Source organism: Calcarisporiella thermophila (genome assembly GCF_041956535.1).
Source record: "Calcarisporiella thermophila strain CBS 279.70 unplaced genomic scaffold VTP21scaffold_27, whole genome shotgun sequence".
Lineage (NCBI taxonomy): Eukaryota > Fungi > Calcarisporiellomycota > Calcarisporiellomycetes > Calcarisporiellales > Calcarisporiellaceae > Calcarisporiella > Calcarisporiella thermophila.
Window position 1 is genome coordinate 387,341 of NW_027192217.1, and position 25,456 is coordinate 412,796.

The 25,456-nt window shown below is 47.4% G+C and overlaps 13 protein-coding genes across 13 annotated transcripts; 6 read left to right on the top strand and 7 right to left on the bottom strand.

Annotated features, from left to right (window-relative positions):
- Positions 1-1,317: 1,317 nt before the first annotated feature.
- On the top strand, positions 1,318-1,608 carry VTP21DRAFT_6543 (uncharacterized protein; the record flags this gene model as incomplete). Its single annotated transcript, XM_069397185.1, has 1 exon — positions 1,318-1,608. The coding sequence occupies one exon, from the start codon at positions 1,318-1,320 to the stop codon at positions 1,606-1,608; it is 291 nt and encodes a 96-aa protein (XP_069247058.1).
- Positions 1,609-4,580: 2,972 nt separating this feature from the next.
- Positions 4,581-6,145, top strand: VTP21DRAFT_6544 (uncharacterized protein; the record flags this gene model as incomplete). Its single annotated transcript, XM_069397186.1, has 4 exons — positions 4,581-4,748; positions 4,827-4,957; positions 5,036-5,379; positions 5,457-6,145. The coding sequence occupies 4 exons, from the start codon at positions 4,581-4,583 to the stop codon at positions 6,143-6,145; spliced, it is 1,332 nt and encodes a 443-aa protein (XP_069247059.1).
- A 490-nt stretch (positions 6,146-6,635) lies between these two features.
- On the top strand, positions 6,636-7,582 carry VTP21DRAFT_6545 (uncharacterized protein; the record flags this gene model as incomplete). Its single annotated transcript, XM_069397187.1, has 2 exons — positions 6,636-7,002; positions 7,143-7,582. The coding sequence occupies 2 exons, from the start codon at positions 6,636-6,638 to the stop codon at positions 7,580-7,582; spliced, it is 807 nt and encodes a 268-aa protein (XP_069247060.1).
- Positions 7,583-7,962: 380 nt separating this feature from the next.
- VTP21DRAFT_6546 (60S ribosomal protein eL14) lies at positions 7,963-8,640 on the bottom strand (the record flags this gene model as incomplete). Its single annotated transcript, XM_069397188.1, has 3 exons — positions 7,963-8,016; positions 8,092-8,448; positions 8,635-8,640. 3 exons carry the CDS (start codon positions 8,638-8,640, stop codon positions 7,963-7,965), a joined length of 417 nt encoding a protein of 138 aa, XP_069247061.1.
- Positions 8,641-8,931: 291 nt separating this feature from the next.
- On the top strand, positions 8,932-10,182 carry VTP21DRAFT_6547 (uncharacterized protein; the record flags this gene model as incomplete). The annotated part of the gene is made up of 7 exons (XM_069397189.1): positions 8,932-9,047; positions 9,116-9,284; positions 9,351-9,489; positions 9,557-9,636; positions 9,701-9,869; positions 9,935-9,981; positions 10,048-10,182. The coding sequence occupies 7 exons, from the start codon at positions 8,932-8,934 to the stop codon at positions 10,180-10,182; spliced, it is 855 nt and encodes a 284-aa protein (XP_069247062.1).
- Positions 10,183-10,936: 754 nt separating this feature from the next.
- Positions 10,937-11,818, bottom strand: VTP21DRAFT_6548 (uncharacterized protein; the record flags this gene model as incomplete). The annotated part of the gene is made up of 1 exon (XM_069397190.1): positions 10,937-11,818. One exon carries the CDS (start codon positions 11,816-11,818, stop codon positions 10,937-10,939), a length of 882 nt encoding a protein of 293 aa, XP_069247063.1.
- A 580-nt stretch (positions 11,819-12,398) lies between these two features.
- On the top strand, positions 12,399-14,754 carry VTP21DRAFT_6549 (uncharacterized protein; the record flags this gene model as incomplete). The annotated part of the gene is made up of 4 exons (XM_069397191.1): positions 12,399-12,567; positions 12,642-13,044; positions 13,119-13,347; positions 13,411-14,754. The coding sequence occupies 4 exons, from the start codon at positions 12,399-12,401 to the stop codon at positions 14,752-14,754; spliced, it is 2,145 nt and encodes a 714-aa protein (XP_069247064.1).
- A 492-nt stretch (positions 14,755-15,246) lies between these two features.
- On the bottom strand, positions 15,247-16,932 carry VTP21DRAFT_6550 (uncharacterized protein; the record flags this gene model as incomplete). Its single annotated transcript, XM_069397193.1, has 1 exon — positions 15,247-16,932. One exon carries the CDS (start codon positions 16,930-16,932, stop codon positions 15,247-15,249), a length of 1,686 nt encoding a protein of 561 aa, XP_069247065.1.
- Positions 16,933-17,347: 415 nt separating this feature from the next.
- On the bottom strand, positions 17,348-18,342 carry VTP21DRAFT_6551 (uncharacterized protein; the record flags this gene model as incomplete). The annotated part of the gene is made up of 3 exons (XM_069397194.1): positions 17,348-17,528; positions 17,594-17,952; positions 18,019-18,342. 3 exons carry the CDS (start codon positions 18,340-18,342, stop codon positions 17,348-17,350), a joined length of 864 nt encoding a protein of 287 aa, XP_069247066.1.
- Positions 18,343-18,503: 161 nt separating this feature from the next.
- Positions 18,504-19,680, top strand: VTP21DRAFT_6552 (uncharacterized protein; the record flags this gene model as incomplete). The annotated part of the gene is made up of 2 exons (XM_069397195.1): positions 18,504-19,135; positions 19,236-19,680. 2 exons carry the CDS (start codon positions 18,504-18,506, stop codon positions 19,678-19,680), a joined length of 1,077 nt encoding a protein of 358 aa, XP_069247067.1.
- A 1,002-nt stretch (positions 19,681-20,682) lies between these two features.
- Positions 20,683-21,291, bottom strand: VTP21DRAFT_6553 (uncharacterized protein; the record flags this gene model as incomplete). Its single annotated transcript, XM_069397196.1, has 1 exon — positions 20,683-21,291. One exon carries the CDS (start codon positions 21,289-21,291, stop codon positions 20,683-20,685), a length of 609 nt encoding a protein of 202 aa, XP_069247068.1.
- Positions 21,292-22,286: 995 nt separating this feature from the next.
- VTP21DRAFT_6554 (uncharacterized protein) lies at positions 22,287-23,240 on the bottom strand (the record flags this gene model as incomplete). The annotated part of the gene is made up of 2 exons (XM_069397197.1): positions 22,287-22,738; positions 22,811-23,240. The coding sequence occupies 2 exons, from the start codon at positions 23,238-23,240 to the stop codon at positions 22,287-22,289; spliced, it is 882 nt and encodes a 293-aa protein (XP_069247069.1).
- Positions 23,241-24,244: 1,004 nt separating this feature from the next.
- VTP21DRAFT_6555 (uncharacterized protein) lies at positions 24,245-24,631 on the bottom strand (the record flags this gene model as incomplete). The annotated part of the gene is made up of 1 exon (XM_069397198.1): positions 24,245-24,631. The coding sequence occupies one exon, from the start codon at positions 24,629-24,631 to the stop codon at positions 24,245-24,247; it is 387 nt and encodes a 128-aa protein (XP_069247070.1).
- Positions 24,632-25,456: the final 825 nt, after the last annotated feature.

Here is a 25,456-nt window from a genome sequence, read left to right on the forward strand (position 1 = left end):
AGCTATTTACAACTAGCAAGCCGAATATTACGTACCCCTTTGATGCTCTCAGCGGCTCAGGATAGTTAGTTGAGTGGATTGTAGCCACATCGCACTAATCTTCTCTCTTTCGTACTAAGGAACGGCAGCTTTCGAATTTTATCAATGTGGATCATAATCTTTGCGATAAATATAGCAGTTAGCTAGACAAAACGCCCATTAATTGTTCCGTCTCGATGCATTATTTTATGCATGCATAAGAGAAAGAAATGATTAATAAAATGATGCAGCTAACCATCTGAAAGATCGGCCTCTTTACTAGCTACCTCTTTTTTGACGCTGATTACTTAAAGTGGCCATTTTTCTTAGTCAATGAACGGACCACTCGACTAATAGTTTGTAATTATGCTGATTTTCTTCTGGCGTTAAGTTGGCTGAAATTTTTGAGAGTTAAGAGGCGCAAGTGCTCAAATATTGATTCTTTCTATATTCTTTCTATACTAACAAATCTTTAATGATGATTGGGTAGGCTTTGTTTTAGTAGAGGATGTAGAGCAGAAGGGTCAGTGATTTGCATGCATGTTTCCTCCCTGACCTCTACCGTCATGTGCTTGTAGATAGCATAGTATCAAAATAGTGCATAACTTAATGCAGATTTTATTATTTGTGCTTTCACATCAATTCTTTATCAAGCCAAGTGCATGAGACGGAAGTTGATGGAAAAAAGCACTAAAAAAACGAAGGGTCGCTCTTAATATCAATAATAGGTGAGCAAAATCGTCACGTATGTTTTTTAAGTCTCTATTTAACTGTTATTGGTTATCGTATTTAGAGCGGGTAAACCTGTAAACTTAATCCACCTTTGTATTGCAAAAAGCACTTACACTTAAGAGAATATGTACTCTGCGAAGATACTACGATATTTCGATATTGAAGAGAGCCGTTTTATTTGAAAAAAAGGATTTCGTTTTATGTTGCTTATTTTATATGTTGTTAGGTTAACCAGGATACGTTTTGAAAGTGTGGTCTCAGATCGTATTAATGGTTTTCGGTGATCCAAGGTTAATTTGGAAAAGGACTGGAGAGAATTATTATTGGGCCTATCACTTGGCCAACCGTTGGGCTGATAACCAACGATTTTTCGGTTCATTTTCAAAATAAGAGTGCCAAATTTCAGACCCTGATCTTAACCTTTTCCCCGTGAAGTATGTTTTGCGAATGAAATAAAATTTTACATAAAAGAAAACCTCTCTATCTCTCTTGTCCTTCACGCATCTATTTTTTGCTATTTAATTCTACCCCTTTATCTTTTTTACTTCCCACCTGGCATCTATCGCAATGATACGTGTTTTTATATTTATTGTTTCTCTACTCTCTCTCCTTCTCCCTATCAATGCCATCCCCATTAACCCTGAGGCCAGCACCTCTCTAACACTTACCTCGCAGCAGCTTTCTGATTTGGCCAGCGGAATTCGGCCCCCTCGTAACCTTTACAAAATTCTGCGGCGGCGGCTTGCAGAGAGGAATATTCGTGTCACCAAACGTGAACTGCGCAAGTTGGGCCAGCAAGTATATCAAGAGATCGGGAAACGAAGGGATATTATGGCTGGAGTTCTGGCCGAATCCTAGCCCCCACTATGAATATGCAACGCCAGGAATAAGGAAACCTATCCAGTGAAACCCACATAAACTAGTCGTTTCCCGTCACTGTTCTATGTTGATACATTATTTAGTATCTAGTATTAATAACTGCACTGCTTAATGGAGCTATTTATGTATTTTAAAGAAAACAATATAAGCAACGGAATTGAAATAAAGAAGAAAATACACAACAATAAGGATATCAAGTACTAGATATATGTTTGTACAAGAAGGAAAATAAATACAAGTCTGAAATATGCTAATCTCGCCAACTTCTGAGAATCTTTTTCAGTCTCACTATCGCTTTATGGCCCCACGATTCCCTCTGTGTACTCCCTTGCATCTCGTAAGAGGAGCGATGGGACTTGTGCAGCATAGCCCACGAGAGTCGATTTTTTAGTAGGTGAGGTGGATGCTTTTCTCCTAATTCTTCGATTTTAAACCCTAGGTCCTCCGGAAATTCACTCTCATCCTGAATGGTCAATGAGGTGCCGCACCATGAAAATTGCTTTCGAGCACTCGCTTTCCTTTTGATGGTGTCATTATGACTTTCTTTTTCTTCCTTATCAAAATAGGATCTCCGTCGCGGTGTGTTGGAAAGCCTGAGAATGCTCATCTTTTTTGATATGCTCTCCCCATATCCAAGCTTTTTCCTTGGTACTTCAGGTTGCACGATTTGGTTAGGCAGCGGCAACTCGGCTACTGGGACAAAAACACTGTCATTGTGATATGGAAAGGTAAGAAAGAGTTTGTCTTGTGGCGGGAATGGGGAGGCTAAGGGGGAGGGACATGAAGCAGAAAGGAAGGGTGAGAGGGGCCTGATGGATGGAGAGGGAGGCTCGGAATTTGTGAGAGGAAGAGTTAATGAAGAGGAAAGTGAATTCGATCTGGAATGTGAATGTGATAATGGAAATTCAGTTGACATCACTTTTTATGAGGAATTGTATAGAGAGGGAGTAATGAAAAGTAATTGGTGTTTAATTGTATTTTTTTAAAAAAGAAAATAGGTGAAGTGCGGGGAAAGATTCCATTTGGGTGCATTTGAAGGAATATCTGTGCTCATGGTGACGTCACGCGTGAAGGTGCAATTCTTTGCAGACGAAACCCACTTCTTCGTGTAGCTAGTTTTTGACAAGGCAGAAGAATTCTAGATAAAAATAATCGTAGAACTCCTATATTGATATTGTTTCTTTATGGCTACATGCCACGCAGTATATTTTGGAAAAAAAAGTACTGACTTTTCATTGTTTAAACATTAGTAAAGATATGATTCAATATATGTACAAGAATTCTAACATTGATTCAAGAAGTTTTCGTCCATAATCGCAATAAAACTTTGGAATTCAGAATGCGCTTTTTGGCTAAACTGGTTGTCTCATTTCCTCCAGTCATATCTCCCCATTTTGCCTGTTCATTATACTCTATTTAACTAAAAATCTCAGAGTGGCTGCGGGTAACCGCATGAGTATGCATTTTTAGGATGCTTGAGAACGATAGTTTGAGATATCGCACCGAATATCTAAGAGCTTCGGATGCCATAGGTTGGAACTGGGATGAAGGTGAGATAAATCAAGCTATTTGAATGATTAAGTTCTCGCATAATGATTTCCAATATCTTGGTGATATTAACGTATATTATGAAACCTATGTGACTAATACTACTTGATATTATTGTTTTGTTTAGTGAAGGCAACGTACATGTTTAGGATAAAATATATCATGCAATATATTATAGCATTCTGAGGATTTTCAAGGGAATACTTATTGGTCTATTTCCTAACTAAATTAGCACACAATTAACAAAATTTAAATCCGGGCTTACAAATTCAATATTGATGTGTTAGTAAAGAGAAGTAGTAAAACTGGGCTTTTCAGTCTTATTGAATTCTTTACAACTTTCCTTTTCTTTTTTTAATTTCGAAAATATGGCTCTAACATGTGAAAGGGGATTACTTTATGTGGCGCAATATTTCCGTGTGCTACTAAGTCTAATATCATTCAATTTCATTTTCCAGCAAGGTAACTGTTAATTATCGCACGTTTCGAATACAAGAAGCATGCCTCAAATACCCATCGTTGCGGCGTGGTGATAGTTCAAATAAAAGAAGTTTGTTGTCGTTATATGTTTGATATTAAGAATAGAAGATGTTTATAAGCTATGTATAATCTATGTCGAAAGATTTATGAAAGTTGCACACATAGTGCGGTGTAAGAGAAGAAATAGCTTTTCAAAGGAAAGTCCAGGTTTTCGGTAAAATATAAATGCCGTTTTAAAGCCTCTTGAAGCAGCTCTGATATACAAGTACCATGATTTGATTCATGTTAGTACACTAACTATGTAGATGATACTGTTTTCATAAGGTTTATAACCCGTAAGCATTAAGCTATATTGTTGATGAAGTGCACCACAAAATATCGATCTCTCCCATCGGATCAGTTTTACTTTGGTGAAGAGAACTAGAAATATATGTGAGTCGCAGGTGGATACCGAGTTGTTTAGAGCAAGTGTAGCGATGGAGAGAATGGGAAAGAGAGGCACAGTTACAAAAGCTTGGCTGATTAGGAGTACGTGGTTCGATAACTATATAAGTAATAAAGATTAGAGCTTTTGGATGCTTTGGTTGTTTGAGCACATTTTGGTTGCTGAGAAGATGTCGATGAAAAACGCAAAATAAAAAAGTAGGTAAAATACAGCACAAAACCGCCAGCAAATATTCTTGGTATTTTAGCGAAATTTATGAAAACCGTCGATATTCAACCACTAACAATCAGTTGCTTTTATTCTTTGAACTCATCGTCCTATCCTCGAAAAAGTAATCTCGCCCTCAACAATCGACAATTTAATCACATGCCGCGTTTTCCCAGAAAATTGCCGATACTTAAAAAGAGCCCACGCACTTTTGCTTTTCACTCTCACAGTATCAACATAAGCTATCTTCTTCCTTTTTATATTTGAAAATATGTCGCAGCTCAGATTTGACGGTAAAGTTGTCGTTGTGACAGGTGCTGGTGGAGGCCTCGGCCGTGCTTATGCGTTGGCTTTTGCGTCGCGTGGCGCCCAAGTTGTCGTTAATGACTTGGGAAGCACTACTACTGGTGATGGAGCTTCGAGTAAAGCAGCCGATAAGGTGGGATTAGACTCATTTTGAGAGCTGTTTCTGATTACCTGAAATCTAATTCCCGTGATTATTATATATTTTGGCTAGGTTGTGGAGGAAATCCGTGCCGCTGGTGGGAAGGCTGTCCCTAACTATAACTCGGTAGAAGATGGCGACAAAATTATTGAAACAGCAATGAAGGCTTTCGGCCGTGTGGATATAGTTATTAACAATGCTGGGTAATTACATTGGAGCTTTACTCATTTTCGCATCTTTCATATATCATTTATTATTTTTCCTCTTTTCTTCCATTTTAGCATTCTCCGTGACAAATCATTCGCTAGAATGACCGATCAGGACTGGGATCTCATCTATGCTGTGCATGTGCGCGGTGCATATAAGGTGACCAAAGCAGCATGGCCCATTTTCAAAAAACAAGGCTTCGGACGTGTCATTATGACATCATCTGCTGCTGGTATCTATGGCAACTTTGGACAAGCCAACTATTCTTCTGCCAAGCTAGCGCTCTATTCTTTTGCCCGTACTCTTGCCGCGGAAGGCAAAAAGGACAACATCCATGTAAATACAATTGCGCCAATGGCTGCCTCACGTATGACTGCGACTGTGATGCCTCCCGAGGTCATGGAGAACTTGAAGCCTGGTAATTGAATCCCTCCTTTTCTCCTCTTCTATATCAGGCCAAACTTAAGTTTTATCTCTGTCTGTTTCAACTTTCAGAGTTTGTTGCTCCACTTGTTCTGTATCTTTGCCACGATTCCTGTGAGGAGACCGGTGGTCTTTTTGAAGTGGGCGCTGGCTATGTCTCTAAGCTGCGTTGGCAACGTGCGGGCGGTGTAACTCTCTCAAACAAAGGTTTTACACCAGAGGATGTTGCGAAGAACTGGACCAAGATTACCGACTTCGAGACCGGGGCTCACTATCCTAACTCCCCGCAGGAATCCATGCAGATCTTCTTTGAAAACCTCAGTGACAGCGAGCAGGGTTCGGGTCAGAGCGAGGGAGCGCAGCAGAGCGAGGGAGGTGGTTCCCTGAAGGTGGAGGGCTTCGAGTCTTCTCAAGTCTTTGATCAAATGGCCAAGGGTATTGGGGCGGCTTCAAAGCAAGAGCGCGAGGCTCAAGCCAAGAAAGCCAAAGGCATTTTCCAGATCGATGTCACAAACGCGCAGGGTAAAGTGCAGAGCTGGTTCATCGATATGAAGAGTGGCGATGTGGTAATTGGTTTGGGTGCCGCTCCGAAGAAGGCCGACGTGATTCTCCAGGTCAAGGATGCCGACTTTGTGCAGATGGCGGCTGGCAAGCTCAACAGCCAGAAGGCATTTATGCAGGGCAAATTGAAGATCAAGGGACAAATGATGCTAGCAACCAAGCTAGGCGATGTGTTGAATGCTAACCGATCGAAGCTCTAGACGGCGTCTTGTATGCGGAGTTTTACGTCTGAAACTTTTCAGTATTTGTATAGTTTAAAGAAGTAAAAATAATAATATAAATGAAATGACTGTTATACGGCAAGCTAAGATTGGATTCGCTGATACTTATTCGAATTTAAATATGCACCTGAGCGGCTCATTGCTATTTTTGGGTATTTTTTTTGGGCTTTTTTGGTATCCTTAAAATAGATCTACACTTGTCCTATCTTCAACTGTTCCTCCTTCCCTTGTTTCTGCTATTGTTAGTTTGTTCGGCACAACGTTTGCCTTAGCATATCAAGGGACCGGCATTGTCTCGTAAATTAAGATCCTGCCAGGTTTATGTAATGAGCTTGTGATGGAGCGGATCTCAGGATATTTTCTATAGTGCCTCTTTATGATTGGATTTTTAATTTCCTTTATTGATTGGTAAATTCTCCTTCTTCACGATCTTATGTGTATATAATCATAACGGCCTTGCGGAAGCATCATGCTGCTGAGAAAAAATATTTTCATACTCCCTCTTCTGTTTCTTCCCCCTCTGACTGCCTCGCTTCCTACTCCTTCAGTTGTCTCAACTCCGGTGGCCACGTCCGCTTTACGACAAGAACCGTCAGAACCAATCGCGCACCAACTCGCCGTATTTCTCTCGACCCACTACCATGAGCATTTCGATTCCATGTTTACGCGATTTACACAGTCCATTTGCGACAAATTCGGAGAGCGGATATATTTCAGGGCTGAGGGAACACAGGGCGGGAATACAGGACCTCTGGACGAGAGCGGGCAGATTATATTCGAGGAGGGAGAAGAAGATATCAAGGTATTAAGAGAGCAGGTTTTGGGTGGAGTTGAGAGTAAGTGTTTCCTTTCCATTTTCTAGCACGGCTTAATTACATTGGCTATGCCGATGGGGCGATTTTTCTTTTCTTTCTTCTCTACCTTTCTCTGCTCGACCTCTATATTAATTTCTCTGATGATGTTTGTTTTGCATTAGCTTTTGTCAAAGATGAGATCCCGATTATTCTCTCTTCTTCCTCATTTTATTCCACCTCAACCATACAGCTTATCGAGGACACTCTCTACCGCTACTGCCCCTCATCCTCCCTAGAATGCCTTGAGTCGGATGCGGCGGAAATAATGTCCGACTTAGACACGCTTTTCCTATCTAACGCCCGCAGTATCGTACGCAGTATCCACGGGGCTCTTCCATGGATGTGGAGAAGTATTAAGAGGAGTGTGCAGAGGGTGGTTACCCAGGTGAACAGGGACTTGGGAGTCAATGTCGATTTAGATTTGAAGGAGCCAGAGGAGCCCACCAAGTGGGATGGGACATGGGCGAACGGTGAGAGCGAGATGGTCTGGAAGGAGGAGTTCAAACACCACGATGAGGACACGCTGGTCAAATTCATAAAATTGGTAGAGGAGCGACTCTAAGGATTCTCCTTGTATTCTAGAAAAAAAAAATTGTTTATAACTAGCGATTTTTGTTTTCTTCCCCCCCCCCTCCCCCTTTTTGTCATAAGTTATATATATATATTACTGGTATATGCACGCGATTATCTTGGGTACGCTTGCTCAAGCGGTTCATTTTATCCCTTTATACTCATATCTCATTCTTAAGCCATTTTCGATTCTCTGTCTATTTTACGCCAACTCTTTCAATATATGTTTCAACGATTAAGAAGAATGGATAGTATTTCTTTTTCAATACTAAGACAGCATGAAGGGAAAAAAGGAAAAAGAAAAAAATGGAAAGAGAACAAGAGAGGGCAAAGAAGAAAAAAACCAAGAGGAACGAGGGTTCAAGGGGATTTTTACACGGACTGCTTCTTGAGGGCAGCGAACTGAGGGCCGACGATGGCACGACGCTATAGATAGAGGAAAAGAAATTGGCTTTAATTCAGCGCCATGTTCTCCATTCGAAACCAGTAAGAGGACATTACCTGCTTCTTCAACTTCATCAGCTTGAAGCGATCAAAGTCATTCGTGGCAGCACGCTTCTCGCGCTGTTCCAATTTCTTAGCCCAGGAGGAGGCTTCCCACTTGGCCATCACGCCGGATTCTTCAAAAGCCTTCTTTACAACACTAGAGCCAGCACCGCGCGGGAACTTCACCACATAAGGGAGAAGGGTCAAGCGGCGGAACGAGTGCTCATGGCGCGAGACGCCCGTCGAGGGGCCGTCGACGATCGCACGACGGTGGTCGATGATCTCGACGATGACAGCAAGTTTGCCCGCGGAGGGGCCAGTGTGAAGCATAACAACGCGACCAACTTCGACGAGGCGGTTGAACGAGCCTTGCTATAAATTAGTAAAACTTGGGAGTGAGCAAACGGGATCTCTGATCGTAGTTAATCTGTTTTTTCATCCATGACTCTCCTCCCCATCCCACCGCATCCCCATTCTGCATATCAGCCCAACCCTGGCCAACAGCATCCCTTTACCAAAATAAAAACCAATCCATCTGTCTCTTGATAGACAACTTACCACCATCTTTTCCTTTTTGATGAACTTAAAAAGTGTTGATGGATGGATGTAAAGATTTGAAAAAAAGAGGAGGAAATCACTTTGTCCGAGTTGCATTGCTCTTTGGAGTCTGTCGAGCGGTGGCTTAGATCAACAATTCAATCCGGCATTTTATCCTAACCAAATTATTTTTTCTATTAGAGTAACGATCTCTGAAAATTGGGCAAACGAAGACGGCTACTAGACAGCCATTGCTTAAGGACAAGAGAGATTGCCAGAGACGAGAGACCTGTAGTATATATCTTTAGCTTATAAGGGATGGATCTCAGCAATGGGTACGCGGACGGGGTCGATTCGGGTGGCGGGCCAGAGGTTCATATTCGCGAACTTAACGCAGAACATGTTGATTTTGTGCTCTCCAACACAGATCTTAGGTAAAATCTGCTTGCATTTCTGAACCCAACTCTTCACTTTATCAATCCCCGAACATTGTTTCGAATAGTGTTGCCAATTCACTTCGCAGAGTGATGATTGCGGAGGTGGCTACAATGGCCATCGATATGGTCGAAATTGATATCAACTCTACAGTTCTAACGGATGAATTCCTCGCGCATCGACTAGGAATGATACCTCTTATATCTACTACAGCAGATCGATTTGTGTACACTAGAGTAAGCTCAGGTTGCAGAAGTGAATATCTATCTAGCATTGATTAACACAGGAGATTTGGAATTTAGGAATGCATGTGCTCACAATATTGTCAAAATTGCTCGGTGGAATTGACGTTGCACGTGATGTGTAATGAGGACAGAACGCGCGCTGTTACGAGCCGGGATTTGATGAGCAGCGATCGCACGGTACAACCAGTTGGAAGCGGTAAGAGATCTTGTATCCTCCAGCCCACTGAATCCTCCGAAGCATTTCATCCTTGATCCTTTTAAAGATTCGCCTGATAGCCCTGGGGTGCTCATTGTAAAATTGAGAAAAGGCCAGGAGATTAAACTCAAATGCATAGCACGAAAGGTAACCCCTCTCCTCTACTCCCTCACCTCCATTCATCTGACTGTAATGTTGTCTTTTCCATTAGGGCGTCGCAAAGGAGCACGCCAAATGGAGTCCCGTCACCGCGGTTGGCTTCGAATATGATCCGTACAATAAGCTGCGACACACAAAATACTGGGTAGAGGAGAGTGAAGAGAGGGAATGGCCAGTTGGCCGCAATGCAGAGGAGGAAGAACCGCCAAAGGAGGGTGAAGGTATATGCGAAGTTTGCGATTCATATAGATCTTCTCACATGATACTAACCTGCCTCCCAATGTAGCGTTTGATCATGCAGCCGTGCCCAATCGTTTCTATATGGATGTAGAGGTAATATAGTCACCGTTTCATTGTGCGATTTGTACGTTAGTCTGAACTAATCATGTTTGACTGAAGACCTCGGGTGCATTGCGTCCGGAAGAAGTGGTCCTTAAGGGCATACGCGTGCTGACGGAAAAGCTAGGACTTTTACAAGAGAGTTTGCAGGATCGAGAAGGGGGGGCTGGGGTGGATCAAGGTTGGAGATACTAAGAGAGTAGGGCTGTGTTTTGATTTTTTTTTCTTATTGTGTTTTGCTATTCATCCTTAAACCAAAATATAAACTGTAATAATTTTTTTCACTATTCGGTGGCACCTCTATTTTCGCGAGCATTTTACAAAGGTAGCCCTGAATATCCTCTATTTAGCGAGGTTATGGTTGGATTTTTTTTTTTATATTCTCATTTTTGATAAACTGCTTGGATCGAATGTCAGTTTATATTACGAGAACCTGCATGACAAGTTTAACCCGACTACTGCCAGAGTTCATCCCTGATTAGAGTTTGAAGCTTACAGTTTTTGGGTTGAGCTTGCAGCCAAGCTTTCATTAAAGTCTTCTATTCGTAGCGAACCAAGTGCAAAGAGAAGCGCGCATAATAGCTACTTTTCCAGCCATCCAGGTCTATAAGGAACAAGCTTTTGAAATAGTCTCTCTTAGCATCGGAGAGAAGCGAGCCATGGTGACAAAGGCTCTGCTATGATGAGTTCCACAAAGCTCGCTGTCCTTGCCTTCAGATTCACGACTGAAACGACATAACACAAAGATGGGCTACCTCAACATGGCTCCTTGTAGCCAAGGGGAGCTCATCATGGGATATAAATGTTGAAACGATTCGACTCTATTTATCGACGTATACTTTTCACGTGATAATAAGAAATCCAAAACAAAAAGAAAGATATATAAATCCGCAACCGCAGTGTATAATTATGAATAAGTTTAGTGTTATATTGTAGTTTTTGATAGCTGTCAGAGCAAAGAGATAATGACAAAGCTCCAGAGTGATATAAGTATATATACGGAAGAGCAGGCGTGCACAGATGCCGTTGAACCCATGAAGTCTGACGGCTTTCCGAGTGTGGGGGTGGCCGTGACAGTGACCACTGCATTCTCGATTAAGGGCTCGCCAGTTGTCCGAGCATCCGCCGCAGATCCCTGAGAAGAGGCGGGCATGGATTTGGGGATCACTGTCACAACCACGTAAGATGGATGGGCCGCGTGAGACTTCTTGGTGGGGGAGGAGGCGGGTGGGGGTGAATGTGGAGTGGGGGGGCTTCCTGCACCAATGTGATGGCCATGAGGGTCAGCCATATCCAAGTCGTCTTCATCGACGTCCGTGTCCACCAGGATAGAAGGTTTGTCTTGGTCTCGGCCCAGATAGCCCACGTCCTTAGCTCTCGACGCCGTAGAGGAGGGAGAGGCATTTGCCTTCCCAGCCGATGGTTCAAATGCGAGCATTAGAGCCGCCGGCCCTCCATCTTCCTCATCGGTCTCGTCGTTGTCATTGACGTCCCGGCTTGAATCCTCCAGCATGCTCTCCAGTCGCAATGGCTCTATTTGCGATGGTCGGAAAGGCAACATGCTCAGCAACGAGCGCCACAGTCTGTTGCGTTTGGGAGAGGTGTTCGCATTCTCGGTTTGATTGAGGCGGGGGGGCACCGCGCTCACACTCGTTGTCGTGAAGGCATGGCCGGCTGCAGCGGTCATGTTTGCCCGTATTACCGTGGCGACGTCCTTTTTCTTGTTGTTCTTTCGGTGTGCCATCGGGTCCTTTGGGTGTTGCCCCCCAAGGCACCCCACCAGAAGGGAGAAAAGAAGAGAGAGGGTAAGGAGACGAATGCAGATAAGCATCTATTCTCGACGAGGGGTAGCTTGGTTCAAAGGGAAGGCGAAAAACGGTGCAAGGGATTCATAATAAAAAGACAACGAGCGTAAGAAATGAACAGATAATTCTTGAATTTGTATATATAACGTATTGGACACATATTGGAATGCGCCGATCAAGCCTAGATAGGGGGGTTTTCTATTATTGAGCGCGCTCAGGTACATTTTAGCTTAAGGCTGGAAAAAAAGATGCGAGGCGTGGATCTTACGGGGATGACGCAAAAGGCCTCCGATAAAATTGCAGTAATGTCTCATAATGACAATGTAGGTTTTACAGATGGATCCGGTTGGGAAAAAAAAAAGCATGGGCTATCTTTAGAGATGGAATCCTGCGGAAAACTTGGCAGAACGCGAATCGCCAGAACACTGAAAATTAAGCGTGCCCCCAGGATGACAGAAGCCAATTTATTTTTTTGTCATTTTTACTCCAAACCATCAATGTCCTACTTACTTTGGAGGTCCGATCGACCGCAGTCACTGGGTCATACCGAATTTAAAGGAACCTTTTATCAGAGCGAGCGCTCCTACCATACGCTTCCACTCTCCCATGACTACTCATGTGCGGTTGAGACGAAGCTCGAAAGTTACGACTGAGGAAGAGGAGGAAGAAGAGAATGCATCAGTAGTCAGCGAGGAGGAGGATGGAACCCATTTCATTAATTTAAAGGCATTGCGTAAACCATCACGGCTCCTCCCTTCGGCCGAAGTTTCCAGAAGTAATCTCGTCAAGTTGCTGTTTTAAACGGGGCGTAGGCATAACATGGAATTTCTTTATCTCTCTAAACCTTAGGCGAAGACGACGAAACTGACACCCATTCCTTTTCTACCAATGGCTGGATCACTCCAGGTCGAGCGAAGGAATCCCGCCGTCGCCAAGGACGTCTCCTCCTCGTCTCGCTGCTGGAGAACTTTTGCATGGTGTATGGGCAAAGCCCGGAGCGCAACCGCAAGCTCTTTTTCACCCTTTGCAAAGCGCTGAGTCTGGTGGGCATTATTGATGAGGATGATTATCGTGATGAGATGATAACGGTTCGGAATGCATACCAACGGGCATTTCGAAATTTGGTGCTTTCCGCAATGAATGAGATTAAACGCTTGGGTGAGCCCAGGCGCTTTTTGACAATGTCTGAGAATAGCGAGAGCCCGGAGACGGGAATGTCCCAAAGCACGCAAGATTCCTATTTCGACTCAAGGTAACATCATGATGCTTTGTGCTGGTGCAGTTTGGGCCGGTTTCTTAACCCGTTCGCTTCCAATTCATCACTAGACTCTCGCATTCTTCGGATTCCTACACGTCCGGCACTCCTTTCTCCGAACGTAATTTTGGCAACATGCTGGATGTGGAATCGAGTCGCTACGGCAACGATTTTGAAGAATTGCGCATCCTGGGACGAGGCGGGTTCGCCAGTGTCTGGGAGGCGAGGAATCGTTTGGACGGCCGCAAGTATGCCGTGAAGAAGATTCGCTTGAAGGATAGTAAAGTGCAGTTGGACAAGGTAGGCGCTGGTTGAATCGTTCTTGGGTGGTATTCGCACGGTTAACCCTTGGCTGTCTCATAGATCTTTCGCGAGATCAAGAGCCTGGCTCGCCTCGACCACCCCAACATCGTGCGGTACTATTCATCTTGGCTTGAGCACGCCTCCTATGTGGGGAAATCTCACCCGAGCTCAGAAAAGGCTCACGTTTCGTATGTGTCTGAGGGCGTCTATGAGGAAAATACCCTTGAGAGCCGAATTACCGAGATCCGCTGGAGTGAGATTGACATCAAGGAGGAGGTGGACTACAGCGGGGTCGACTTTGTCGAGGATTCAGGCAATGCTGCGGTGAGTCGGGGAAGTTCCGCTCGCAATGACTCGTCGGCGTCGTCCTCGCCCTCCGCCTCCACGCACACTCACTCACAGCGCTCTTCGGATTCCCGCCGGTCTATTTCCAACGCGCCCTATGAGCCGTCGACGCGCGAGCTCACGCTCTTCATCCAAATGCAGCTTTGCCATGCCACCCTCCAGGACTATCTCACGAATAGAACACGAGTCGATCCACGCGCAAACCGTTCGCTGCTGCGCGGCATCCTTAACGGGCTGGTGTACCTGCACGAGCGAGGCCTGATCCATCGAGATATCAAGCCGTCCAATATTTTCTTGGTCCGAAAGGAGGGCGTGGGCGGAGGCATGAGGGCCGAGCACCAGGAGATGGAGTGGGAGTTTGAAGAGATGGAGGAGCTGGTTCCCAAAATCGGGGACTTTGGGCTCGTATCGGACCATGACTCGCCCTTGACTCCGGGAGGCGAGTTGGGGACCTATATGGCCACTACATGGCAATCCGAGAGTGAAGCCTCGCCGGGTCCTCAAGGAGATGCTCCACCACCAACGAGGTCTCTGGCCCGCAGATTCTCCAGCAACACCTCCACACGCACGTCCGGAATCGGCACGACCAGCTATGCCGCGCCGGAGCAGCTCCTTCGCCGCGACTATGACACCAAGGTGGACATCTATTCCCTGGGCATTGTTGTGTTCGAACTCTATCACCTACTTACCACGGGCATGGAGCGGGCGCTGGCGTTGAAGGATTTGCGCGAGGGCAAGCTTCCCGAGGAAATGGTGAGGAGGTGGCCCCAAGAGTCTGCGCTGGTGTTGTGGATGACGGCACGGGAGCCTCAGATGCGCCCCTCCATTCGCGAGGTGCTTGGATGCGAGGTGCTGGATTCGGCCGACCACCTCGGGGAGTATCCATTTGAGGGCGAAGGGTCCAGAGCCACTCTGGAGTTAAATGGGGCGAGGGAGTCCCATTCGCCGATCGAGCTGGGCCGGCTGGCCCAGCTGGAAGCGCAGGCGGAGGAGATCAAACGGTTGAGATCTAGAGTCCAAGAGCTGGAGTTGAGGCTGTCTCACTGCCAGTGCAACTAGACGGGCGCTTCCCTTTTCTTTTTATTTGTCTTTTTGTTTTTCGTTGTTTATTTTCTTGGTTGTTGCTATCTAAATGATATTTCATACACCCTTTGCATGAGTGCATGTGTCATTGACGACGAGCGAGGCCGCCTCTGGAGGAGGCCTCGCCGTCATTCGATGACCAGGGCCCTTTAATATTTTTGAAGTAGATGCGGATCTTTACCTGTCGCCTTCATGCTTCGTTGCCTGGATATAGAAGTCATTTTAATTTATTTGAGTTCTCGTGAAAATGGGAGCGAAATTAAATAAAAGTAAAGTACAGACGCATATTATAATAGAGTCAAGGGAGAAAGAAAGAAAGAAAGAAAGAAAGAAAGAGAGAGAGAGAGAGAAAGTAAGAAAAAGACATTGCATTATTATTATTAATATTACTATTACTAGAGGGGGTAGATCCTGGACTTGGGCAGGCGGAAAGGGGGTTGGTTCAAGCCGGCTTCCAAGTCATGGTATTTAGCTGGGGACGTTCCATTTCCACTGGGGAGGATCCAGGTTGCACGCGCCAGGGTTGCGCACGCACCAGAGCGGCTGCAGCGACTCGGCGGGGACCCCGCGGGAGACGAGGCGGAAGCGCTGGTCGTTCAACCGGTAGAGGGCGTCGATGGGGTCTTTGCCGTGGCCGGACCACCAGACCTCGGCGGCGGCGGAGGCGCGGGGCCACAGGAGGGTGTCGACGTTGTACTGGTCGGCCTGCTCGGTCCACATCGCGACCTCACCGCCCAGCACGAGCTTGGCCTCTTCCTCCGTCAGGTTCACGCGGGGGTTGTGGTCGTAGATGTGCTGCCAGTGCTTGTAGGGGGAGCACCACGACTTGCCGTAGGTGAAGTTGCCGACCCACGGGCCGCGGCCGCAGTCGAAGTAGTAGTAGCGGTAGGTCGAGTCGATGATCTTGTAGCCGCGCGAGGTCGCGTTCTTGATGTTCTCGGGCTCGTTCCAGATCTGCACCACCACGTCCTTGCCGAGGTCGATCTCGTGCTTGAGGATCATGTCGTCCCACGAGACGGGCACCCTGCCCTTGGAGCGCAGGAAGGAGTGGGTGTCGTTGAAGAACTCCTTGAGGAGGCCGTCGATGGTGAGCTGCTTGGTGGTCATGTACTGCTTCACGTTGGGGTCGTTTTCCCAGCAGCCCTTCTGCACCTCGTCGCCACCGCCGTGCACATACTGGTCGGGGAAGAGCTCCGCGAACTCGGCGAAGATGTCCTTGACCATCTGGCGCACCTGCTCGTTGCCGGGGTGGAGCTGGCCGCTGGGGGGTTCCGCGGCGTTGTTACTCCAGTCGGGGAGGGCGTTGGGGCACGCCGTCCACTCGGGGTGGGACAGGGTGACGGCGTAGGAGTGGCCGGGCACGTCGAACTCGGGCATGACCCGGATGCCGCGCGCCTTGGCGTAGTTGACGATGGTCTTGATGTCGTCCGCGGTGTACACCATGTTGGGGCCGTAGGCGCCCTTGGCGGCGAGCTCGGGGTATTTGGCCGAGACGTAGGGGAAGGAGGGGGCGTCGACGATGTGCCAGTGGAACACGTTCATCTTGTTGTACGACATCCCGTCGAGGATGCGCTGGATGCTCTCCACGGGGAAGTAGTTGCGCGATGTGTCCAGGAGGAGCCCGCGCCACTTGAACACGGGGGCATCCTCGATCTTCCAGGGCGCGCCCGGGATGGTGAAGGCGTCCGAGTCGCCGGCGTAGTTGACGAGCTGGGAGAAGGTCTCGAGGGCGCGGATGGCTCCGTACTGGGTCTTGGCGTTGATGGTAGCCTGGCCCTCGGCGGTGATGTCCAAGGTGTAGGACTCGTCCGTCTCAATCCCCAGGTCCTCCGCCGCATTCTCAACCTTGATGGCCACCGTGCTCAGCGATCCCTTGGTGGCCTTGTCGGTTTCGTTGGCGGCCGCGGCGCCGTTCGGAGCCCAGATATCGGGGACATGGTTGGTGAATTTGGCCTTCATGATGAGGTCCTTGTAGCGCTTGGCCGCCTCCGTCACCAGGGCATTGTCGCCCGCGATGTCGAATTGGATGCCGCGATCGAGCGAGAGCGTGGTGCTGCCGCGAGTCACCTTTTGGGGCTTGGGCCAGAGGGCGGTGGCCTGGACCGCGGGGAGCATGGCCACCGCGAGCAGAACAGCGGTGCGAAGCAGATTCATTAGGGGGATCGATTAGACGAAGATGGGGATGGGGAGAGAAGATCAGAGGCGATAATGCTGAAGACAAGCGATGAGGCCCCAGCCGACGAACCAAGTGCCAGAGAGAGCGGAGAAGCAAGAAGCGAAAAAACCCGGCCAGATTAGGGCGGGGGGCAGACTCTTTATACAAACGGGAAAGGGAAGCGTGGAATGAGAAAAAAAGAGTGAGTGAGCACGCGGGGTTCTTCAGGAACTGTGAAACCAACGTGGAGGTGGAACTCTGCTGAATTTTAGGTTGGTGAATAATCTTCGTTTCGCCCGATACGCTGCGGCTCTACCGATTCGCTAAGCATTGCTCACACTTTTCTCCTTTCTTTTTCGTTATCCCTGCTCCCCCCCGCTTGCCGCCGCCCTCCTCGTCCACGGCCGCGCGCGGCTAGCCGAGGGGCGACGTGCGCAGTGCGATGGGCGGCCAGCCACCCTTGGACCAGGGCCGGCGTGCGCTCGCCGCGACCGCGGCGCGCTGGCTGAGGGTTGGCCGGCCCTCGGGACGCCCGCCGTGTATAGACTTTTTGTCGATATGCATCCGCCAATATTGATTATCAACAGGCGGCGGCCTTCCAGTGCCCGCGCGCAATCAAGGTTCCAAAGAATTACTCATGGCCAGCGAGCGATAACATGCAAGCCGGTTAGGGTTTTGGGCCAGGATTCGAATTCATGCAGATACCAGATATGCGATATCGCTGCGAACTCTATCTCCCCCCACCCCTGCAGCCATGGGCGCGAGCCTATTCTCCAATGCACCGGAGGTTGAGGCGTATGGCGCCGAATTATCGATGAGGAATCTTCGCTGAGAAAAGGCCGGCGCGAACTAAGTTTGGGTGCGAACGGAAAACTCTTCCCCCGCCGCGGCCGCCTCTCGCCTCCGGGCCGAGCAATCGGGCGGCGAGCGCCGTCACGAGACCAACGCGCGCCGCGCCGCACCCCATCGCCGCCGCCCGGTCGCCGGCACTGCGGGGTCTGCAATCGCGTGCGGTTCGGCTGGACGGGGTGGTCGGATTGCCTTATTCGTCAACCCAGCCGCGTGCCTCTTCCCCGCCATGACACAAAATCACGGCCAATTCCATCGAGTGGTACGGATTGCCCGCAGTGGCCCTTCAGCCTAGGTGCTACAAGCCTCGGTTCCAATCGAGACTGGGACTGCGCGCTCGACTCCCCCGCAGGGCCTCGGCCGTATGGTTTGCTGGCGCGCAGCCGCTCTCCAAGCGGCCGGCCACGGCGGGCGTGACTGCGGGGCGCGAATTGGACGCGCAAGAGTGTCACTTTGGCTTGGAGCCTAGTTGACACGCAATGGAAATGGAATTTATGGGCAGGATTTTTTTTTTTCCCAAGGATTCTGGCCGGGGTGGCAAATGTCGCGCCTTTTTTCATCGGAGAGATTTCAAATTTCCCACATATTAATGCAATCGAAAAAGTTTTTCACACTTTCCCTTCTGCCCTCCGCTGCCTCGATCTCATTCCTCAAAGGCTCCATTCTCTGACATTCAAATCATCCCCAATTTCAAATTCGGAACAGCTCCATTCGCATAACAATGCCGCAGCGCACACGCAAGTCCTCCACAACCTCCAAATCAGAGCCCGTCCCGTCCCCCACCCTCCTTCGCAAGCTGCTGGACCACTATCCGCAGTCCGCCCTCGACATTCTCGGCTTCCCGCGCGCCTCCTCCATCCAGAATCGCGAGCATCTGTCCAACGTGCTCTTCAACGCGCTGGTGTGCGCGAAGCTGCTGGGGTCGCGCGTGCCTCACCAGCAGGCGGTGCAAGCCGCAGACGCCTTCGTCCACTATGACTGGAGTAAGGTGGCGGGCGCGGAAAAAAAGGAGGCCCACGGGGCGGCCAAGCCGGGAGAAAAACGAGAGCGGCAGAGCGAGACCCTGACCCTCAACCCCGCCATGCTCGAAAAGCTGACCACCGACCAGCTCGCGCAGGTGTTGCGCGAGAACGGCTTCGAGAAGTACGAAGATGGGGCGGCCAAGTTCTTCAACCAGCTGGCCGAGAACATCAAGCAGGAGCAGGGCGAGGCCGGAGATTTCTGGGCCTGGATGGCTAAAGGCCTGGAGACCAAAGAGGGTGAAGACATGGGCGCTAAGATGGTCAAGCACATGCGCGGGCGGGTGAGTAGCTTTAAGGGCTTGAGCGACCACGCTGCCGACTTTTGGATTCGGTATGGTTGACATGCGATTCCCCCGCTCCCCCGACTAAGCTCACCCTTCTAATCTTGCTCTCCCCCTCCCCCTCCCCCTCTCCTTTTCCCTTTTGAATAGTGTGTGCCAGGTGTACCTCTCCAAACCCATGCTTAGCAAACTCTCCCTCCCCAATGTCGACTATTTCCCCTTCATGGACGATCGCACACGCAAGCTCTTCAATGCCAATTTCCCCCACGACAAAAAAGAGGACGGCGAGAAAAGCCGCAAGAAGGGCGAGGAGGAGCGTCGGCTGCTACGGTATATAGTGGGAGGAGAAAAGGAAAAAAGCGTGGAAGCCGCCAGCGACGACGAACGTTGGATGTTCGTTAGGGCGCTAGACGCAATGGGCTTGTGCGAGGCCGAGAAGAAGTGGAACGAAATCGCCGAGCAAGTGCGTGGAGGAGGGGCGGCCGTGGGCGGGGAGGCTAAAAAGGGCGAGGCGGTCGAACCTGTAACGAAAAAACCCAAGAAAATCGAGGGCGAGAGTGAGCGGGAGGAGATTGCCAAGGTGGTGGAAGAATAAAATAGGCTCCAACAGCCCAGCTCCATTCATGCTTCATAATACTCCCTTCTCTTTCGTTTTTTTTTTCCCCCTCTCATCTGTAAAATAAAGCAGTTTTTTTTGTTTATACAATAAATAAATGGGTTGCAATTTTTTCTTTGCACTTATCCAGTCCCTCTTTGAAGGAGTCCATGGTTTCCCTTTACGAGACTAAACCATTGAAAGACGCTGATACAGTTATGCAAAACTGCGTCAATAGAAAATAGACCGCATATCTTGAGCGAAGCTGGTTTCTATCATGGTGGGAGCGACACGATACACCACAAGTTGCCATACAGAGGTTAGCTCCTGCTCGAGCCAAGAACAAGATTTGTTGTGTGCCGAGAAGACTTTTAGAAAAGAGCATTGGGTCAGGAGAAAAGAGAAGAAATGAGAAGTGAGGGAGGGTAGATACATAAATAAAAACTTCTACTAGAACTTCTACTGGCTGTTGAATATAAGCATTTTAATATCGATAGCCAAATTGCACCGTAGCTGACTTGCTCCAATATGCAGTAGCCAAGATCTGCAGCCATCCTCAACCCAATTGCTGCTTCAGGGCATATTGAAAGAATTAAAGTCTTCCTATCATACTGAAGGTGGACGGATCCGAATCATGAAAATGGGAGCATGTGTACCTCCTTTATAGAATATCCTATCCTATGCCCACAAATCCCTCAAAATAGCCTCTATATATTCATTAGAAGAGGTTATCCAAGTATTGTATTAAATTATCAAGCAAGCATATCAAGGGAGTTTACATTGATCCACATGCGGAAACTTTATTTTGTTTGTATCTCTCTATTGTAACAGGTAACGAAATGATGGGGGCAAAGCATTTAATATATAGGATATGGACAATTGGAATTGGGCTGACGAGCAGGTGGCTGGAGACTTGGTGTGCCCATGCTGGTACTGCGAAACCCGTGTGACGATGTCAAGCTCGCGTTGCTCTACCTCGAGCCTGCGGAGTATACCTGTTGGTCAGCCCACCAAACACCACCGGACCCGTCCTAACATGTCCCGTGTGTATGCCAGTGCCATCCAAGCAATAGCTTTGATGTCTATGGAATGAAGCGCGGCGAGAGTTCTTAAATTGCGGATGGTATTCATGCCGAAGATCGAACTCTCACCAGGCGCACTAAAAAACACCACAACGTCGTCAGACGCTGGTATGTCAGCTAGTACGTGTGCGCAAGAACGTGGCTCTGGCGCAGTGCGGTTCTCGTATATAGTCCACGCGCACTCCAGTCCGTCAGTTCCTCTGCGTACCCAATGATCCATGGAACTGCCCATGGCAAAAGTGGAAAGTAGGCGATGCCACTGGCTGGGATCGGCGGAACATGGGAGAGTGCTCTCTGGGAGGTTGACCCCGCAATCGCGCACGTCGCACATCACGCGAGTTGCCCACATGTGCACGTCCTCACCGTGGTTTGGCAGCAGTTGACCGAGGATGCCGCCACGCCCATAAGTGCGATCTAAGGCTTCAACTGAATCCCAAGTGGTAGGATCGATACAAAGGCCTCCAACGATGGAATCAATGAGCGCCGGAGTGGCCAATGTAACCCTGTTGGAGATGTTGTATTGTTGCATTTGTTCGTCTATTATGTGAATGTGATGTTGCGAATGTCACTCAGATGTAATGTGAGTATAATGTTAATCCGAAGAACCTTCGTCGAATGTGATACTCGTTTGAGTTTGATTTTGCTGTATAAATCATAAGATATATACTGTAGCCTCCATAACGCCGTCACAACCTTATTCTCCATAAACATGTAATCGTTGCTAATAAACATAATGTATAACAAATGTAGCCCTCAATCGTGAAGTGTTGCTCTTGTAAAAATAAGGTTTACCCTATTTTCAGTGTAACACACTGTTATGGACCGTGGTGTACTTAACCAACGAGAATTGATTAGCGAGGGGATGATCTAAACTTTCAATCTAATCCTTATTTTTACAAGAGCAAATCTTTAAGATTGAGGGCTACATTTGCTATACATTATGTTTATTAGCAACGATTACGTGTTTATTAAATATTACTACATTTATGACATTTCTCATATACTCTTATTTTTTTTTTCGCACTTATATAAGGATGTCTTTTTGAATTGTCAATATCAACAATAATAGTTTTTCATATTTTTTTTAGGAGGAGGATATTTAATAAAGTATCCTTTAATAAAGATTGATAATCATCAAGAAATCCATACAAGAATAGGGGAGTACATTTTCCAAGTGGAAACGTGCAAGGGAAAATTGTGTTTGTTACCAGCACTAGTGTAACAGTTCTGGGGACTGTCAGATATCCTTATTCTTATAGAATAGAATTCAGGAAAGAGGTGAGGGACAACAAACAAAAGAGAGTGAATTTAAATAGAATCTCGGGAGTATCTAAGTGGAACATTAATACACCAATAAAAGGAAAGGTAATTAAATAGGTAAATAATGTAAATAAGAAAGTATTATAATTAATATTATAGTGTAAATTCGGTCGTGTTTCAAAGGAGGATTCGCTGTGTGAGAGCCTCGGCGAGTCGTTCGTCTAGGCGGAGTAGCTTTCTCCTCCATAGTAGGTGAAAATTGAGTTAATGTTCTCTGAATTCCCTCGAGTATCTGTCAGGGTTCCTTGCGACTAGGGCGTGCACCTCGGGTTTGATCATCGGTTGGTAGATATTGTCTCTGTGCGGTTTGAAGAAATCTTCCAATTTCGCTAGCCCGAATTTTTCTGCCTTCCCTTTCACTGGTGCTCCTTCTATAGTAAAATAGGAATTATTACTAATGAGGAGGGGGAGTACTTCATCTAGGGTGAATCTGTATCCTTTGGTTAAATCCAGTTTTCCACCTAAACTCTGCCACACTCGTACGAGGTGTGGCCTCAAGCCGTCCTTCCTCATCAGCTTGTGCTGGGTGTAACGGGTGGCTAGGATGCCCATTCCCAGCGCGTTGGGAGTGTAGTGTTTTTCTAGTGTGCAGATTGCTAGGCTTGCCCAGGGTTGTCTGTAAGACGAGGTTGTGGCAAAATGTTGGAACCACGAGGCTAAGATTGCGTCGACTTGATGTTTGGGGTTGATGAGGCTTAATCCAAATCCTTATGGCTGCTGCATTGTACTCAGGGCGATTTGCGGGCGTTTTTTATCCCATAGGAAATCTTTAACGATTGTGTCCAACTGTTTCAAGAATTTGGCTGGAGGGGGGATCAATTTTGCCGTGTACCATAGTTTGGATAACAGTTTCGAGTTGATCAAAAGAGCTTTTCCTTTCAAGGAGAGAGCTCTTAATCTCCACGTTTTGACTGTTTTCCACAGTTTGATGAGCAGCTCTTCAAAATATTCATCGCCTGGGAAGATCTTTTTGGTGTTGAACGGTATTCCAAGAAGAGTGAATGTCCTTTCTTCATGGGTGAAGTCACATGGTGGCGAAAGGGTTGCTCTGGCTGTCGCCGAAAGAGGGACGGCTTCTGACTTGTGATAATTGATTTTGGAGTTAGAGGCTCTCTGGAAATCGGTGAGTGTCTTCGAGAGGGTGTCTGTGTCTTTCATGTTTTACTACCGCAACTGTAATATCATCCGCGAAGGATGTGGTGACGATTATTGATTCCAGTAAAGTTCGCTCTTAATTTTATCAGAAGGGGTTCTATGGCAATGTTATAGAGCAGGGGTGATAGAGGGTCGCCCTGATGTACCCCTTGATTGACAGGAAAGGGTAGGGTGATGTGATTGTTAATGATGACTGCCGCTGTATTTTATTTGTATATGGATGCAATTAGACGTGTAAACTTCACCCCGAACCTGAAGGCTCTAAGACATCCCATGAACCATCCTCGGTCTATCCTATCATACGCTTTTTCGTTGTCCAGAAGAATGAGGGCCCCGTTTAATTCCTCTATCTTTGCGAGGTTGAGTATCTAGTTGATGGTCATGGTGTTTTCAGATATATTCCTCCCTCTGCTAAAGCCAGATTGTGATGAGTTAATAATGGTTTTCATCGCCGGCTGGATCCTGAAAGCTATTATTTTTGTCATGAGCTTTGCGTCGCAATTTATTAGGCTGATAGGTCACTAGTTCTTTAGATCTTTAGGGTCGCCTTTCTTTTTGTATATGAGTGTTAGTAGCATGTATTTTCCTAGAGCTTCGTTTTGACCGGAGAGGATTGCGTTGAATACTTTCGTTAGGAATGGCGTCAGTATGTGGCTAAAAGTTTGGAGAAATTCGAAAGATAGGCCAGGAGCATTACCTGGGTGATTTTGACGTAGAAGTTCCCCCACGCTCTCGGAATATTTTTTTTTGATCAAAAGTGAGCCTTTATTGTTTAATAAGACCCTAAAATACAATCGTTACATTATTAAAAGTAATAAAATGAGATAAAAGCTAGAAATTAACGCGATATTACAATTCGGGGTAAGTTGATCTTGACAAATTTTCTCCTCAAATGGGTAGATGAGAAATAAAACTCAACTAGCAGTGGGTAATAGGGAATGACTTGATAGGTGATATGGAGAGGGAGATATGCAGAAAGAGAAGGGCTAGTAGTAGGGGCTACTGCGTCAGTCCAGTTCTAGAGCCGCTCTATTAGCTCCTTCTTTCACCGCGCTCATTTTACACCACCTGCTTCGTAACTGTTCAATTCGACGCTTTTTTCGGGCTCTTGTTAATTCGGCTCCTATAGCCTCCTCAATATCCAGATTGGCCCGATTGATAATGGTTTCGGATGAGGCTCGAGTGTTTTCAAAATGAAAGGCGATTCGGTCCCGATGGATTTGCCATAATACCGAATCGAAGACGATTTGAGCCGCGTGTCTTACTGTCCTCGGGGCTTCTGGAAGGTCGCCAAGTACGAGATTCCTTGGGTTCAGCACCTGAGTGTTTAGGGGCCTAAGATGGTGTTGATACACCTCTCCGCCCAATGCCACACTGACGTGAGTTCGGGACATTCGAAGAAGGTGTGGCGGATGGTGTCCCTCGGAGCGTTACAGCGGGTACATTTCGGGTCATGACCAGGGAATGTCGAGTTTGTAATTACACGCTCTACGAGGATTCACCAGCATAGTGTGTGGTGTTTTGGGAGCGTTTGTATATCAAGATGATTGTCGCTCGTTTGGAGAATAGAAGTGGGGAGTTGGTTGTGAGAGCTTCATTAAAGAGTTCTAGGAGGAAAGGGGCCAGTTCATCTTCGAAAGCTCTATAGAACTCAGCTGTCAATCCATCGGGGCCAGGCGATTTGTTTCGCGGTGCTTTGCGGATCGCTCTTCTTACTTCCTCCTCTGTGGTCGGTCGGTCGAGGAGGGTTCGGTGTTCTGGCAATAGAGTGTTTTCAATGTGGCCTAGGAGTTCTTCTTGGTCCGCCGAGGATGTTGGGCCGGCGGAGTATAGTTCTGTGTAAAAGCGGTTTGTTAGTATGGCCATTTCACTTGGGTCCTCAGTATTTGCTCCGTCTGGCTTTTTGAGTGCCGTCATCGCGTTGACGGCTCGTCGACCCGCGATTCGGCGGTGGAAGTAGGCTGAGGATTTTTCCCCCGCGTCGGTCCACATTATTCTGGAGCGAATGCGGAGGGTCTCTGCTTTGCGATTTGTGTGAGTCGCGAGTTGATTACGGAGCTCGTCATTTTGAGAGCGTGATGCTTCCGTGTCTGGGATATTCCCTAGTTGGCGGAGGGCCCTATGTATGCGTGTCTCCTCTGCCCTGAATCGGCGTTGGCGTTGTGACGCGTATGCTGTTGTGAATTTTTGAAATAACCTTTTGGCCTTGTTCCAGAATT